Consider the following 16,251-nt stretch of genomic DNA (forward strand, 5'->3'; position numbering starts at 1 on the left):
TCATAGCATAAATTCTACTTCAACAGAACTGTGGATAGAACTAAAGTTAGCAGAGTAATGAGTTCACCTAGAATAGCAAGCAAAGATCAGGAATCTCCAAAGATACCTGCAAACAAAGGCTCTAGTATTTTAAACTGCTTCTCCTGTATCCAAGGAATGCAAACAAGAAGCACTTATTTAAAATAAAAATATAACCAGATCTATCAGAAAAATATGAACATGCAATCAGATGGTTGCATCAGAGTGCAATTTCTTTCATTCACTTTATGCTATCATAATATTACCTTCGCTAGGGACACTGTGAATCGAATTATTCATAGAAAGAATTGAAAATGTTTTCTGATATTCTTTTAGAAGTTCTTCCAAAACTCAGGTTCCTTGCTGCTAATATAGAATAGCCTTAACAGTAAATGTGAGAAGTCTATATGAAGAGCAGTTACCTTGTGAATTCAGATAGCTTCACACATTTATGTGCAGAAATGTGTTCTGGACTAATGCTAGTGTAAAAAGCAGTTGCTTAAAGAGAGCCTCTGTGATAAAGGAAATAAAATTATATGATTGAAAAGCAATTAGTTACAGTAAGTTTGTTGAATGGATGATAGCTATCAAAGCTTATCAAATTTTGCATTTCAGAATTTCAGGTATTTTTTTTTTCTAATGTTAGCACATATATGGGCTTCGTGAGAGAAGTCAGGAGTTCCATTCAGCCTCATGTCAGCAGGATTACAAGCAATTATAAATAACTGCTTGTTGAGCTGTGTGAAATGAGTTGGTAAATGAGTTTCCTAGTAAGCACATGTCCATGTCACTGGTACCATTGCCAGTAGTGTGGACAATCTCAGTTGAAGGGGTCTAAAAATATAATTTTTCTCTGAATCCTACAGGGGATTAAATCAGTTCAGGACAGAACATGCTTGTTCAGGTACTGCTTCTAGTGTAGACTTTCTAGATTTGTCAACCTGACAGCACACAGAAAATACAGGGATAAATAAAAGCAAAACAAAGTCAGGACACGGGAAAAATAAGGAACAATAAATCTTCTCCAGAAATATTTAAGATCTGGCATAGGTTGGATTCATATAGTTGGAGAAACTGTCAAATACAATTACAGTATTTCCCTGTGTAGAACTGTAGAAGCACACAGAACAAGAATACTGAATGCTCACCTACCACTACTAGTCATACTGAGAGGCAAAAGCACGACAAATTTCTACAGGCTCCCATGAGAGAATAATCAGACACCATCCCAGTAATAAAAGGGTGCAAGTCAGGAAAAGGGAAGAGTCCATTTAAACTGCCTCTCTCAGTTCTCCCATCTGAAACCCCACCTTGTGAGAAGACACAGAGGCAGTTCTCCACTTAAGAGCTGAATTTTTGAAAGTGCTGCCATTCTGCTATTTTCACTAGCAAAAATGGACAAAAGACAGGGATATAATAAATATATACTGGCTCTACTGACCAGGAAAAGCTTTATCAGTCAGCTGGGGCACATCTGGGAAAAAACTCACTCAGGTGCATCTCTAGCATCCCATTCAATTAACATACCATTAAAAATGGTTTGTCCCTGTTCAGCCTGCTGCATTACCCGATAAGTCAACATATTTAAAATGTATATTTAAATGCAGAAAACAGTGGAATGTTTTCTTTGTGAAGCTGAAAACAGGCCCAGTTTACAGGTATTTTAAAGCATCAGAAATAATTACGCTTTCCAGGCTGCTTGCAGATACCTCATACTGATCTTTTGCTGTATATTTAGAACTTTCATGCACCTTCAAGGAAAATTAAATAATTTCCTTAAAGGAAGTGCACATAAAATTATGCAAAACGTATTCTAATGGGCTTATAAAAATTACATGTTAAAAAAAAAATCACATTTGCACCTCAAAACCAGGTAACCAGGATCTTAATATTACAAATTCATTGTAACTTGATGAAATTTTACACAAATAAATGTGATTTCAGTATCAGATAGCCGTGTTTTCTGAACTGCAGTGCTATTTCAGCAACAGTGTTGGGATCAGATTAAAATGGTTACAAGGCCTGATCTTAGTGATTTTCCCAGTGCTGAAGACTGCAGCAGAAGATATAGCCTGGATGCATTACTACAGATATTTCACAGATGTGTTTTTTAATATACTACAGACTAGTTAAATCTGGTGACTTGTTCTATTTCTAGTGTGTAGGAAAACTGATGTAACTTTGAAAGGACTTTGCTTCTTTTATTTCTCACTTCACTTCCAAAAATACCAGTGGATATGACAACAGTCTCTCACTATTTCTACACCTGAAGTATTTCTTAGTTTTCATGCTTTGCTACTTTTGGTAATTAATGCACGACACCAAAATGTGTGCTTTATTACATTGACTTCACTACCTTTTGGGAATGATTCCTTTAGGTCTTGAAAAATCCCTTAATACTGACATCTGAGCATTATGTGTTTTTTCTTCCTGTCTTCCTTAAGATGATTCTCCTTCCAGCCTCTTTTTATTTTTTTTTTAGGACTGATATACAAGCTTTCTGCTGTGCCTCCAGCCATATACAGCCTTCAGGCTGAGTCTTAAGGACAGATGATTCCAATACTTTCTATGTGTTAGCACACTTCTCCAGTTTCTCAAGCATATTGATTTTAAAACATCACAGACCAAACAAATCTTAGACAAGCAATGTTGGAGGTAATACCATCCCCATTTTTTCAGCAAAGACAACTCCATTCGGTGATAGCAATACCTACACACTGATTTGATAAGTTCTATCTCATCTGCTATGAATTTCCCTTTCTTTCTGAATTGATTCAGTGGGTAGGAATACTCAGTTATAATCAAAAACACTCCAAAATCAGGCAGGTGATGATAACTTTCCAGTCCAAATTCTTTAAGACAATAACTGCTTCCTTTGAGCATGTGTGTAAGTGTATGGCTACACCTAGATGCTCTCATTTAACCATCCTTAGTCTTAGAACTTTTAATTCAGATCAAAGACGAGCTACTAATTTTTCTTTTTCTGTAGCAATTAGTAAGGAAGAAATGATGATACAGAAGTGCATTATCCTTCATTTATAAACGTGACTTAAAAGGCATTTTTGTCTTTAATCTAATAGCTGCTAAATTCCTAAACATCCAAATATGTTAACACCTTACAGGAAAAAGAATCCTTCATGTTTGTAATTTGTAGCCAAATTAAGCAGCTTGCTCTACGGGTGTCAGAAGTATAATAACATTTCAGAAGCATATTCACTTGTACCTAACTCCTGTAAGGCATACACCATATACATTTCTAGAAAGCTTGAAGGAATCCAACTGCCAGCTCAGAGTATGCCTCACAGTCAGCCTATTCCCCTAAGGGATGCCACACTTTTAAAAGAGCTTTAAAAACCTTGCTCGTCCCCTGATGGCACTCTGTAGTACTGGTGCCTCTGGTGCTCTGTCAGTAAATGCAGCAGGAACTTATTTGCTTCTTACTGGCTTCTGAGTGAATACATACTCTAGGGAGGGAGCTTTGTATTTTAAAATAGAGCCTGGGCTTTCAGTGAAGGGCAGCCAGTGGTTAAGGCAGTGACAACGTCTTGTTGATGCTGGGGGCTCAGCCTCCTCCAGTCACTTGGGCTCAAGATTCTGCCTTGATACAGACTGAAAAGACACAGGAAACCTCCTGCAATCTAGGCTGTAAGGATGACATCTTTTTAAACACACAAGTTTCCTGATAAGTGAGTTTATGCCTGTGCCATTTATGATCTCAATGGCAAATTCTCCCTGGAACAGAGCATATGGGCCTGGAAGGCAGCTGTCCTATTTGGTGAGATTTAAAGGTGTAAAAGATGGGACTCATGCCAGAAGCCTGAGCCCTATTTACCAGGCTGAAAAGTCTTCCCTCTTGAGAAAAGAGAGCAGGCACAGGATGAGAGCACTTCCCAAAGTGGAGGAGGGTTTGGTCATCCAAAGGGAGCTTTGCCAGTCTGGGTGACAGTTCAGTAGCTAATGCCCTTCTTACAATGGTGGGGAAACCAAAGCCCAGGACTGGACTTAAGCTTGCTTCATCCAAGTACTAAAATTGTTACAGACTGTAAAAAACAGTCTCTTAAACATTCCTATAAAATTTTTATTAAAAATGTGACACTGATCCATTAAGCAAGAATAAGAGTAACAAAGACAGGCTGTTTAAAGCAGTCATTGGAGATCCAGGCATTAAATGAGTGAGAAAAGGGTCTTGCAGCTGCAAGGCTGATTACTCAAGCTAATGGTTTTGTTTGTTTATATCTCCACTTTTTAGAACAAAGAGAATAGGGAAACTTATTTTGATCAGGGATGCCATTACTGGGAGAGCTAGCAAAACCCTCCTGGCAAAAATTTCTCAGTTTTGATGGGCTGTCTTTTCCTGATGAAAATCACTTCACCAGATAATTCAGGGCTGAAGATGAGAAGGAATAGGAGAAGATGGAGTATTAAGAAATTCTGCAAAGAAAGGAGGTCATATGGTAAAATACTGAGTCAATGACATCATTTTCATTGATACTGCCACTGATATAATTCAACTTGATAAGATAGATATTACATACGGAGACATAAACATTCAAGCAGGGAAAGGCACGAGTATAACTATTTCATTGATTTTAATTAAATTTTTCCAAAGTATTGCAAGGTTGGCATATTTTTAATTTTATTTTCATTAAAGGGCTTGCTTGGTCTCTCAGAACCCTAATAAAATCTTCTTTCAACCTCTTTCCTTCCTTTGCTACAACCTAAATTTCTGCATAAGAAAAGTACCAAAATATTTAATTTACTACTTCCATATACTGAAATTTGCACACACCATTCCCCTAATTTAGGCCACTATTCACTGTGTCATAATAAGGAACATTCTGTTAAAATATGCCCACCTAGAGCTCAGTAGTCTTTGAATGCTAGATAAAGTCATTCTATAAGGCTAATGAAGACAGAAACTCTGCCTGTAACAATATTAAGTTTGTTTTCTCTAGTGATTTGAAGAAGTGAGCAATCTGTCAGTAATACATTGAGGGAAATTACTTGTCTAGTAGGAATTCCTGCTGACAGTCACTCACTCACAGTGCTGACCCAAACATCTACCCGCTGACAAACAAATTACAGTGTCTAACTTTGAAAAGGTAACTAGCTGTTTTTAATTCTGATTGGTCTAACCAAATCTCTTTCACATTTACCCAATCCCTATTCTTCGCCGTGTTAAGGGAAAAACAAACAAACAAACCCCCATGTTTTTTGCATTTGAAAAAAATTATTATTGCCTACATCCGAGATTGTTATGTCAGATAAAACTGTTAAACTGTGTCTAACCAACATTAAGACTGGCAGCCCTGCCAGTGAATGACTGGGTGAGTGAACACATTACTGAGACAGCATTGTAGAAATTAATTTTCTTCAATAAAGTGATTTTTAAGGCTCATATATTTCACAATCTAAACATATGTCACTGTTTCATAAACAAAATAAATGGATTAAAATAATACATTACCAATATGCTGACACATGGAGATATTTTAATTAGAAATACTTAAGCTGTGTGATATTTAACTGCTATATTTGTTGAAGAGAAGCATGCATCATTTAATAAGACATACGGCAGGTACATCACTTTGCATGATGTGGTACCAGAGTGGGACCAAAATACCTCCAGTGTGAGCTATCACTATCAGATCATATTAGCCTCACTAAAAAATTGCTTTAAGGTTACAACAAATAGAGGAAACTCTGTAAGAGCAGCAGTCCACTAAAACAACTTTTTCATTGAAATAATAATTCACCAAGATTCCAGTTCCCGAGAATAATATTTCTTCATAAAAGGCCACATTTAACATCTTAGCTATTTAAAGGCCATATTTACATGACTGTCGCATTACATTGGCCTCTTTCCTGCACATTCTTCCTGACTTACTTTAAGGACCAGCACTAAAATAGCTGAGGAAAGCAAATGTCAACTATGTCCTGAAATTTATATGTGTGAGAGAATTGGAATAAGTAGAAATGTAATATATTGTTTACTGTACCAAGTGCCCTCTGTTCTCTAAAGGTCAAAAGCATTGTAACCTTAGAGTTACAGTTTCTGATTGTTCCCAGGGTTAAATACATTATCAAAATTAATGGTTCAAACCTCTCAACCTTCAGATATATGAGTATTCATGCCTCCATCTGCTGAACTGCTCAACTAAAAATAGCATTCTTTGGCCTTCCCTGCACTAATATTGTGCCCCTGAGGCAGGCTATGCAATGCTTCAGCAGCACACTGGATCTACACCTAGCAGCGTAAAAAAAAAAAAAAGGTCGTTTACCTCTCTGCAATTAGAAGAAAGTATGGAGGAATAGGATGAAATGGGAAGGGGGAAGAGAAATAGACAATTATGTGTTTAGTTAAAATCTGATTTTTTAAAATGGATTATAAAAACTTCAGGCTTCAAAAACACAGCTGCAACTAGAGTTAAGCCTTGCCAAGGTTCATTAGCGTTATAAGCGATAAATTTTGAAGGACAAGTACACAAATAGTTTGGGGAAAGAGTTATGAACGAAAGCTTTTTTTGTTTTGCTTTTTTTCCTAGAGCTCACTTTGTTTAGGAATAACTCCAGCTAGCATCATTGTAGTGCTTCCATTTCTATCAACAGTTTATCAGTGGTGGTTGAGAGAGTTGCGACATTTCCTTATTTCCCACATAGACTGCTTTGTAGAAACATCCAAGAACGAAGGCAGATTTTTTTAAAAATAATAAAGACCATATAGTAACATTTCTTTTTGAAAGTAAGGACATACAGGTGCCACCTCTGCCATCACTGAGACTTCTCAGTAGCTAGGTTACTACTACCCAGCACTGTGAGAGCTGGGAAAACCCACCTCATGGTCAAGGTCACTCATTGAGCCAGATTACTGGGCATGCTTATCTAGAATTTCTTAGTATCATTGCGATCATTTGACAGCTAGGGAAAAAAAGAAATCAGGGAAGCAGGAAAAGGGAGAAATTCCAGAGATCATGAGTGTAAAAAAGAGGAGTAAGGAGAACATTATTGACAGATTTTCCTGCCCATGCTGATTAAAACAACACACTTTTGTTACGCACATGCATCAGAACTGATCAACACACCACTGTGCATACCTGCTACAGGAGTATTTGGCAATATTACTTTAGTTAACTATTTAGCAGAAGATTGATTGGATGGGACTCACTCACAGTTGTTTGAAACTGGAGGAGTGAAGAGAAATAGCTTTGTGCTTTGTGCTTTGTCCTAGATCATACCTAGAGAACTGTTCCTCATCAGTAAGACTCATGCTGTCATGGGTCTAAGCTCTCAATGGGAAGTGTAAACACAAAAGTTTTTTGTCATCATCAAGGTCACCCTCAATGCATAGACAAAAAGAAGTCATCTGATGTCAACTCAAGGCAAAGTAAGCCACCATTTCAGGAACATAGATTGACATAAACATGTTGTAATTACGACTTTCTTTCGGAGTACTCAAAGCTGCAACTGAATATTAATGGTATTTTACCATTAATCTGATCTATCAATGTGATGTAAGACCTTAAAAGCAGATGGTCAAAGAGGTCTGGTGCTGAAGAATAATTTTATTTTATTATTATTTTTAATGCAAGAGTGAAATTAGTTTATGGATAAATTCTTAGATATTATTTCAATAAAGTTTTTAACTCATGGAGATACGTAATCCACTGGTGACACACAGACATACAATTCAGAGAAAACCCATTTTGATACCAGTGTGCCAAATAGCTTAATAAGATGGGCAGATCATTAATTACAAATTGTTCACTGGAGAAACATTCTCTGCGGAATAATTGCTATGGTTACATGATGCACCTGGAAGTAAATTGTTTTCTGTGCTATTAGATTCAGAGCTTCCGTAGTAGTTGTCCTGACACACAGGAAAATGAGAAGACAAAATTGCTGCCTGCTCCTACCTGAAGCATGATCATCCCCCCCCCAAAAATAATTGAAAAAACAGGAGAGATTATAGACTTGAAGCTGACAGAAATTCCACTGCAGCCAGATATGGATTACAGAATATAAATTTGGAACTAATAATAATAATGTCCTGGTAAAGTTGAAATGTTAGAGCTACTTGCAAAGCCTTTTTAATTGAAATAGTTTTCCCTCTCCAAGTTCTCCAAACAGATATTGCACACATGCTCACATGTAGAAACAAAACCAAACCTGCAAATGAATTAGCTATCTCTCCCACTGGCTGAAAGGAACAGAGATTAGTTTTATGATCAGTATTTTTAAGCAGTTGGGAAATACTCAGATACCATGGCCACAGCTTTCATGTAAATAAATAAGTGGGTGGGGCAGATGGAAGAATGGAAGCAAAACAGAGAAAGGAGGGGGAAGGTAATCAAAGGTGGAAAAATGAGCTGAAACGCTACACCCCTAGCAGTCTTCATGACGCATCAGGTATAACAACAAATTCCCTCCAACAAACACACCCAAATAAGTGTTCATTTAGGGAACACTTAGGGAATTTACACAACACTAATATTAATAGTAAGAACAAATAAAATTTACTTCAGCTGATTTGGCAATCAGATGAGCAGGTATCAATTGAAGGTTAAGTACTCTGTTACTTAAGCTCTTATGATCATGAAACATTGATGATATTCAAATAAAACAGAAATGGGAGGAATAAACAAAAAAAAACTCTTTTACAACAAATATATCTGCAGGGAAATTCAGGCCCCTCGAGCACTCAAATATTTCCGAATTTAGTAGGACCACATTCGTTGCTGGTTGCTTTCCCTCTAATTGTGCTCGTCATGTTTAACAGCTCAGCCTATCATTTCTGCAAATTAAAAAAATTGCACTATTGCTTTAGGTTCTGATTGAGGCTGATGGACAAACAGATCTGCGAGTCAAGCTACAAAAGGATCTTGTAAAAGAAAGAATCAGAAATGTCTGATTTAGATCCTGCTTGGTTTGATTTTTTGCAGTGGAACTGTTGTTATCCTTTCCTGTCTTACAGTCTTATGTAGGCTCACTATTTGTTGTATTGCAATTCAAAAGCAAAAAAATAGTCTCTACTCAGAAAGCTGATTTTGTAAGTAATGAAAGCTAATGAAACCTTTGCATCAATAAGTATTTAAATACAGATTTTTTTCAATGGATACTTGCTATTTTTCCTTTTGTAAAACTTCCCTTTGGTTTGAAGTCTGGCCAAGGTATGGTCTTAACATAACACTATCATGACCCAAAAGTACTTTTTGGACTTCTTTCCCTGCAGTGTCATGGTGTTCTCTTTTCAATTTTTGATTGTAGGTTAAGTCAGACATAAATGCAAGGGGTATATTTTGCCAGTCCTGGACCATCAGTGAACAGTGAGTTCTGGTCTCATTCTAACTTATCCTAAGTTAACTTAGCAAGAGGAATATCAGCACTGGGTAAAGACAAGAGGATTTTTAATTTGCTCTGGTCCCTCTGGAAAATGGTATAATTGCAGAAGTGTAAGTAAAGTAGATATTGGGGTATTAACATGGCAGTACTTTGCTACTCTCAGCATAATTTATTCTTACTTTGCATCTGAACCCAACTCTTTATTCTTACTTTGCATCTGAACCCAACTCTTACCTAACTCCAACCGGGGTTTCAAAGGTTTACTTGCAAATAGTTACATGCATCTTTAATGGCCTTTCCTCTCATGTTCAGACACTTCCTTTCCACACATTTTAACTCTGAAAGCTTTTGACTGTTTCTTTATTATTTATGACATTGTTGTGTCTTTTCTTGTGAAATTAAGAACTTCTTGCCACAAAAAGGTAGCTAATAATATGACACATAAATCTTTCTTTCACAGCATTTCTTTCTACATATGCCAAAAAAAAAGAAAAAAAAAGACCAAACAGAGGCTCTGGCCCGTGCTTGGCATCTGACCAGCTTAATGCACAGAAGGGTTGAGATTAACTAAATACAGAAGCTAAAAGATTTTGCAATTTATTGCATTGTCAGCACCATACTGTCTGCAAAAAAGAAAATCCTCAATAACACACATTTGTTTTGCTACACTCACTGGTCCAATTAAAGGTAGTGCATTGCAGATAGAGGGGAAAGACTAAATTAAAATAAAGGACAAAAAGATCTTTGAACTTATCTCCCATCATCTGGTCATGCAATTATAAAATATATGATTAATTTTGTCCATATAAAACACACAGAACAATGTCTTTCACTCACAGAATCAAGGTTGGTCACACAGTGCTGTATTTGCTGTACGCTAAGTACATAAGGTGTTAATCCTCCTGGGCTGTGCTCAAAAATTATTTAACATTCAGACTATTATTTAGCATACAGCTGGTTAGCAGTTTTCCCCTAAAATGTTGGCTTCGATCCCACATTTTTTTGTTCTGGCACATACCTGGAGCTGTAAAGGGCTGAGTCCAGAAGCAGCAGCAGCTGCCATTGTTGATGGAATGAACTGCACAGGGTAGTTATCACCTGTCGGGAGAACAATGCGTGCAGGTTCAGACAATGAGCAGAGAATAGCAGCAGACAAGTGCAAACACGGACCGAGGATTGCCTGTGCTCCACAGCACTCCTCTAAGCCCAAACATCTGCAAAAACAAAAGGCTTTGCTGGGCACGGACTTGCCATGCTCCCTTGGAACTTTTTTGTTAGCAGATAGCTGGTAGGCAAACTGGCAAAACATAAACATGATACTCGTGATTTTCATTTTCAAAAGCAAATGTTCAAATCAAGCACCTATGCCTGGGCAGAAAATGGGCCTCAAGGCTGTAGGCACACAGACAACGTACCCCCAAAATCTCCAATGGTTCCCAGAGGAACATTACTTAAAACTGGAGAAATTTGTTCTAACCCGAGAAATTTGTTCTAACCCAAGAAATTTCAGCCCTGCTTAATAGAGGGTGATTTCAGTATCAAGTGGCTCTTTCCTGAGAAAACTGCTTGGTTGCCTCAATATAGGTTGAGGTTGTTTCTTATTTTGATTTGAGGTTCTGTATCATGGGACAAGTCTTTAAAGTAGCCATACAGAAAAACAAAATCAAATCACTTTTTAAAAGAGCTCAAAATATAATTTCAACTTTCTCTAAGATCTGGAATCCTACCAAAGTTGAAAGATTAGGTAGTTGTTCAGTCACATGAAGATTCAAGCACTAAAATTTCTGTGCTCTGTTTACTGAAAATGTATGTCCTTAGTAATGAGTGGACTAAAAATTCTCTAGAAAATAAGAGATACTACTAAAGCATTACATCTTAGAGCATCTGTGGTGTTCCCACATTTAAGTCACTGCAACATATCACACAGTGCCACTGGGACCTGTAGTCAATGTAAAGAATCAAGGAAGGCTGAAATAATTTACCGATGTAATCAGTAATGTAAAAACTAATGCAGTGATGGACAAATTACACACTAACTATGATTTAAAGGCATATGAATTCTGCTCAATTTATTTTTTTTAAGTTATGTACTGTCTGTAGGCTACATTTTAACAGGCTGCTCCTCTGTACCTTTTGGTGATTTTCCATAATCATTCTGATTTACATGAATTTTTCCACACTGAAAGCAGAATGTAACAATGAGAAAAAACAGAGAAATTCAAAATAATATAATCAGGACATTCCACTGGTTAGAATTTTGGGGTTGGTTTTCGGTTTGTTTGATTTTTTTTCTGTGTTTATTTTTTATTGTTCTTGTTTTGTTGGTTGGTTTTTGTTAGACTCCTCAACTAAATAATGAAAACTGAAGTCTTTGCAGTCACTGGGCTCCTGAGAACTCTCCCTTTTTGCCACCCAAAGTGCTATTGTATTCAGCTCAGTTTAAATATTCGGCAGTTTCACTTTTTAAATAAATTGTACATGTCTAATCCACAAGGTCTTTTTGCATCATATCCATAATACCTCATCAGACCATTGAGCACAGTACGTGCTTGTACACAGTCCAGTAACAATTGGATTCTGATTGCATGTGGAGCTACAATGCGTTCACTAACACTATATTGTACTGGTGTCCTATGGAGTAATGTTCAAAATATCTCCCCTTATTTCCTCCTTCCATGAGGCTGATTTTAGTTTGCCATGATGTTTGGAGGGTTTTTTTCTTTATTAAAAAAGAAAGGCAGAAAAAAAACAACCCCTTAGATCATTTTCGTAAAGTACTAAAGCTGTCTCTTTATGGTTAAATAATCCCACTTATCTCTTTGATATTGATATGACATTATCTGAATAAATAAGATCCTAATCGAAGTTAAATAATGTTTCTTTCAGAAATATCTTACAAGGTTTTTAAAAAAATCACAAAGACGTTGAATTAATGATGCTTTAAATGGACTGGGGGGGGGGGGTGAGAAGGAATAACCATCCGATTTATCTGCATGGACTGCCTTGCAGAACATTTTGGAGGCATTCTTTCTTTAAATATCATGAATTATTCATTCCTGTTCCACACAGCAATCTCTTCTTTCTCCCTCCCCTTCCACATGCACTTTTTAAGTTCAATACCAGTCGCTTTATTTGTACTAAAACATTTTCCATGTCAAACATATTTTTAAAAAAATCAAACTCTAAAAGAATTCCCTGTGGCACTCCTTTTTCACAGCTGTCATGCTCCTATGGTTTGAAATAGTCAGATATTTTATACACACACACCCCACACACACTAACAGAATTTTTTGGCTTCACAGTTAATTGAATAGCATCTCTACCACACCCTGCAGTGTTCTCTTGCTCACCTGCTGGCTACATTTCATTCTTTTGCTATAAGAAAAATAATTTTATAGTTATGGCATTTATTTTCTATTAGAACATAATATTGTCTCTTTCCCCCCTCATTTTAGCATGTTAAATTATGGCCAAGTCCTAGTATCTTAGCAGTATCTTTGTGCTGAAAACAAAAATTAGTACTCTCAGCTCAGAGTACTTTGCTGATGCTAACCAGTAAAAGCAGAGCAAAGGTACTTGAGCAAATTGAGCATGCCGGCAATGGGCTGATTTTAATTTTTAGTTGCAGAAGGTACATATTTCCCCCTCTTATTTTCTCAGTACAAGAATGGATCAAGAAGTTTCTCAGTAGCAGTCTTGGCAAGGAATCAGTCAATGTATTGTAGCAATTCTTTTTCAAATTTGTTTCTCAATTTGGAACACTTGCATGAGGATCAGTTCTTCCAAATTTGTACAGCAGGCAGCAGTCCATGTTCAAACAGGTCTGCTCCAGGTACCGGTGTGTGCTGGCCTTTGATAACCAGGAGCAAGAAGAATGCCCCAAAAAATCTGGCATGCTTTGCAAACTGGTCTCTTCGATTGTCTTGCTGTGCTGATTATCTATTTACATTTGGCTGATGTTGTTTATGTATAAATTGGTGTTTACAAGCCATGGAAAAGTATACCAGACTTCTGTTTCCTTTACCAGGTGGAGCAACATTTCCAAATGAATGCAGTGAGCAATTGTGCCATGTATCCTACACAGAAATAATGTAAATGTTTCTGTCTTGGATGGTGAAGCTCAGTGGACTTCATTTATAGGATGCACGGACTTTCCAGATCAATGAGGCTTTGTAAGCTGTGAGGAAGTAAGGATGTCTGGTTCTTGCAAGACTCAGGGTAGGGAGCAGATATTGCTTTATTACCCATCTTTCCTAAAATGCAATTGTAAGATGCCCACTGCCACCATAGCTGTGCACAGGGCATGCATTTTGTTTGTGCAGAAGCATCAGGATTGAGGAAGATATTAATACAGGTAACTGCCTAAGGCAGTAGTACAGAGCATCTCTCCTGTCTGAAGAAACTACCTCAGTTCTGCCTTAGTTCTGAGCAGGGTTTGCCACAATGCACTTCATTGTCATCCTCATGCCACAGCCGAAGCAATTGCCACAGTTGTCTGTCTCCAAGTAAAGAACTTCAGGGCCAAATCCCAGCTGAAAATTCTCTGCTGCCTACTACCAATTCCAGCTCTTACCTCAACATTTAGGAGTGAGGCACATAAGCATTGTTACAACAAATCCTGAGGTTACAAACTCCTTGTTCCAACCAGAAAACCCAATCAGGAAGACATAACAGACTTTAACTCAGTCCTAGGGAAATTCCATTATAAAGAAGGCTCATGCAGCACCTCTGCCATGTAAAGATACACAGCCAGCTTGGTACACAGTTGACTTGATGTACACTTTCTGTTCTCACCTGCCAAGAGTAACAGTAGCCTTCTGAAAATAGAGTACTCTGCTAAGCAAAATTTAAACCACCGTACACAGCTTCAGGGAAAACTTATGAAAGGCCTATTACAAATAGAAACTGCAGTGATGAATATCAGTGATGTCCAGAAGATCAAAGATCATGTTAGTTAAGTGGATTAGCTACAGTAATCAAGGAGTTTAATGAGTTTGATGACAAATATCTCACAGTATTGGAGTGCTCTGAGGTCCAGCCAGTTGACGATAAGTCTGACAGTTTTGTTTGTGCTTTACCTAATTTTACATTCATTGATTTCAAAGGAATTACAGACATTTTGCCCCAATGCAAGAAGGAACAGAACTAGGCCAGAATGTTAGCTCCATTTCTCACTATTTTTGCCACCAGCCTAAAAAAAAAAGGTCTCCATTTTCACATTTGATTGTACTGCTAGGATAGCAAAATCTCTTGTAAATTACTTTTGTGTGTGTAAAGCAGAATGATCTAAGTAGGCAGACAGGAGTTGTTTCTTAGCCATTCTAATCATGGTCTTTATATACTTTATTCATGAAATATGAAGAAACGCTTTGAAAAGACACTGCAACATTTCACTCTATAAATCCTTTTAAATAGAGGTTTACAACTTCAGTATCTCTCTTTTCAGTAATCTTTTTTCAGAGATGCTTTCTACATCTGGTAAAGAACTGATATAATACAAAACACTTGCAGTAGACTGTCAAGCAAAAGTGATCATTCATTTCGAAGTCACTTGGACTGCTTCTTGCAGCCAGCATGGAGACTGGCTCTCCCATTTTCTGCTTAGAGAAACTAGTAGCTCTGTTTGAGCTCTGCTCAAAGTATTCTGGCTTCTGCCCTGTGCTACTTTGCATCTTTACTCCATCATCATCCTACTTGCCCATTCTCTTTTACATACAAGACTTGAAGAGACTAATGCTTTGAGAACTGCAAGATGCAGAAGTGAACTATCTTCTCCTCTTTATCCAGGCCACTAATGGGGACATGTTAATCACATTCAAGGATACTCAAGCCCACTAACTTTTCCTGGATGCGTGTGGTTGGTTAAGTGAAAGGAAATTTGCACTGGGAGAGGAGGTATAATGGTACTTATGTTACCCACCAGTTCCAAGTAGTAAGCATAGTGGTCACAGTCAGAAAGCCAGTGCAGTTGCTTTGCTGTACTTGGAATGCAAAATAATTATATTAATTGCGTAGCATCTCTGGGCAAGGATTAGCTTCCTACCAGCTGCCACTCTCAGCTTCCCACTGGAGTAAGTGGCAACCCCCACAACCAGGTACTCTACAAGGCTCGTCAAGCGCCTGCAGGTCAATAGTCACAACAGTCATTTGAGATGCACAGCGCCCTAAAGTTTTAATTAATCTGGTATATACTATAAATACTGAAATATGTATAAAAAATTAATTAGGTGGTCTATGCAGCTCTGATTTCTCAATTAGTACTTACCATGCCGGAAAATTATATTACATGACTTTGAGATACATAAGGAAGCATGGGACTTTGGGGACGTTTTTTCTAATGTAATTATTACTTGTCATCAACACTTGCTAACTTTGGCCTGTTTCACCCTAGAGCTCCAAAATACTGGTGGGGGGAAAGGGAGGGGGAGAGGGGCTGTTACAGCCTGTCCTGTCAGGCTCCAATACAAATTATAGGTGTATATCAGCAATTCCTTGTGTTTTCTATTCATAATGACTTTCTCAGCTCAGGAGTTCAGGAGCAACTGTGGTATGTGTTGGAGGGGCCTCAGAATTGAATAAATTCTCTTCCCTTATACAGATCCTTCCATTGAGGGCATGACCTGGTATAGCTTGTTATAGGAATACCATTTTCTCACTTCAAGGCATGGAATTTATGTGCAGATTTGCAACAGTATTTGGCAACCGATATCTTGGCATTGAACTACACAGCCATGAAATTAGCTCCTACTTCACCCATGAAGATACATCTGCATGGACATGTGTATATGATCATACTCCAGCTCATGCACTAAGGCAGGACTTCTCATCTTGGCTGCACTGTCACAGGAACTGATACACTGCTTCTAAATCAGAGTGGGTTTATATCTAGCCTAT

At 37.6% G+C, this 16,251-nt stretch overlaps 1 protein-coding gene across 4 annotated transcripts in view; it reads right to left on the bottom strand.

Annotated features, from left to right (window-relative positions):
• SOX6 (SRY-box transcription factor 6) overlaps window positions 1-16,251 on the bottom strand; it is a 243,134-nt gene that overhangs the window by 72,811 nt on the left and 154,072 nt on the right. For all 4 annotated transcript variants that reach the window (XM_054390717.1, XM_054390714.1, XM_054390715.1 and 1 more), the window contains one exon: window positions 10,376-10,455. In XM_054390717.1, the coding sequence (XP_054246692.1) occupies window positions 10,376-10,455 (80 nt within the window). The remainder of the gene's footprint in view (window positions 1-10,375; window positions 10,456-16,251) is intronic.

The sequence above is a fragment of the Indicator indicator genome, chromosome 21 (genome assembly GCF_027791375.1).
Source record: "Indicator indicator isolate 239-I01 chromosome 21, UM_Iind_1.1, whole genome shotgun sequence".
Classification (NCBI taxonomy): Eukaryota; Metazoa; Chordata; class Aves; order Piciformes; family Indicatoridae; genus Indicator; species Indicator indicator.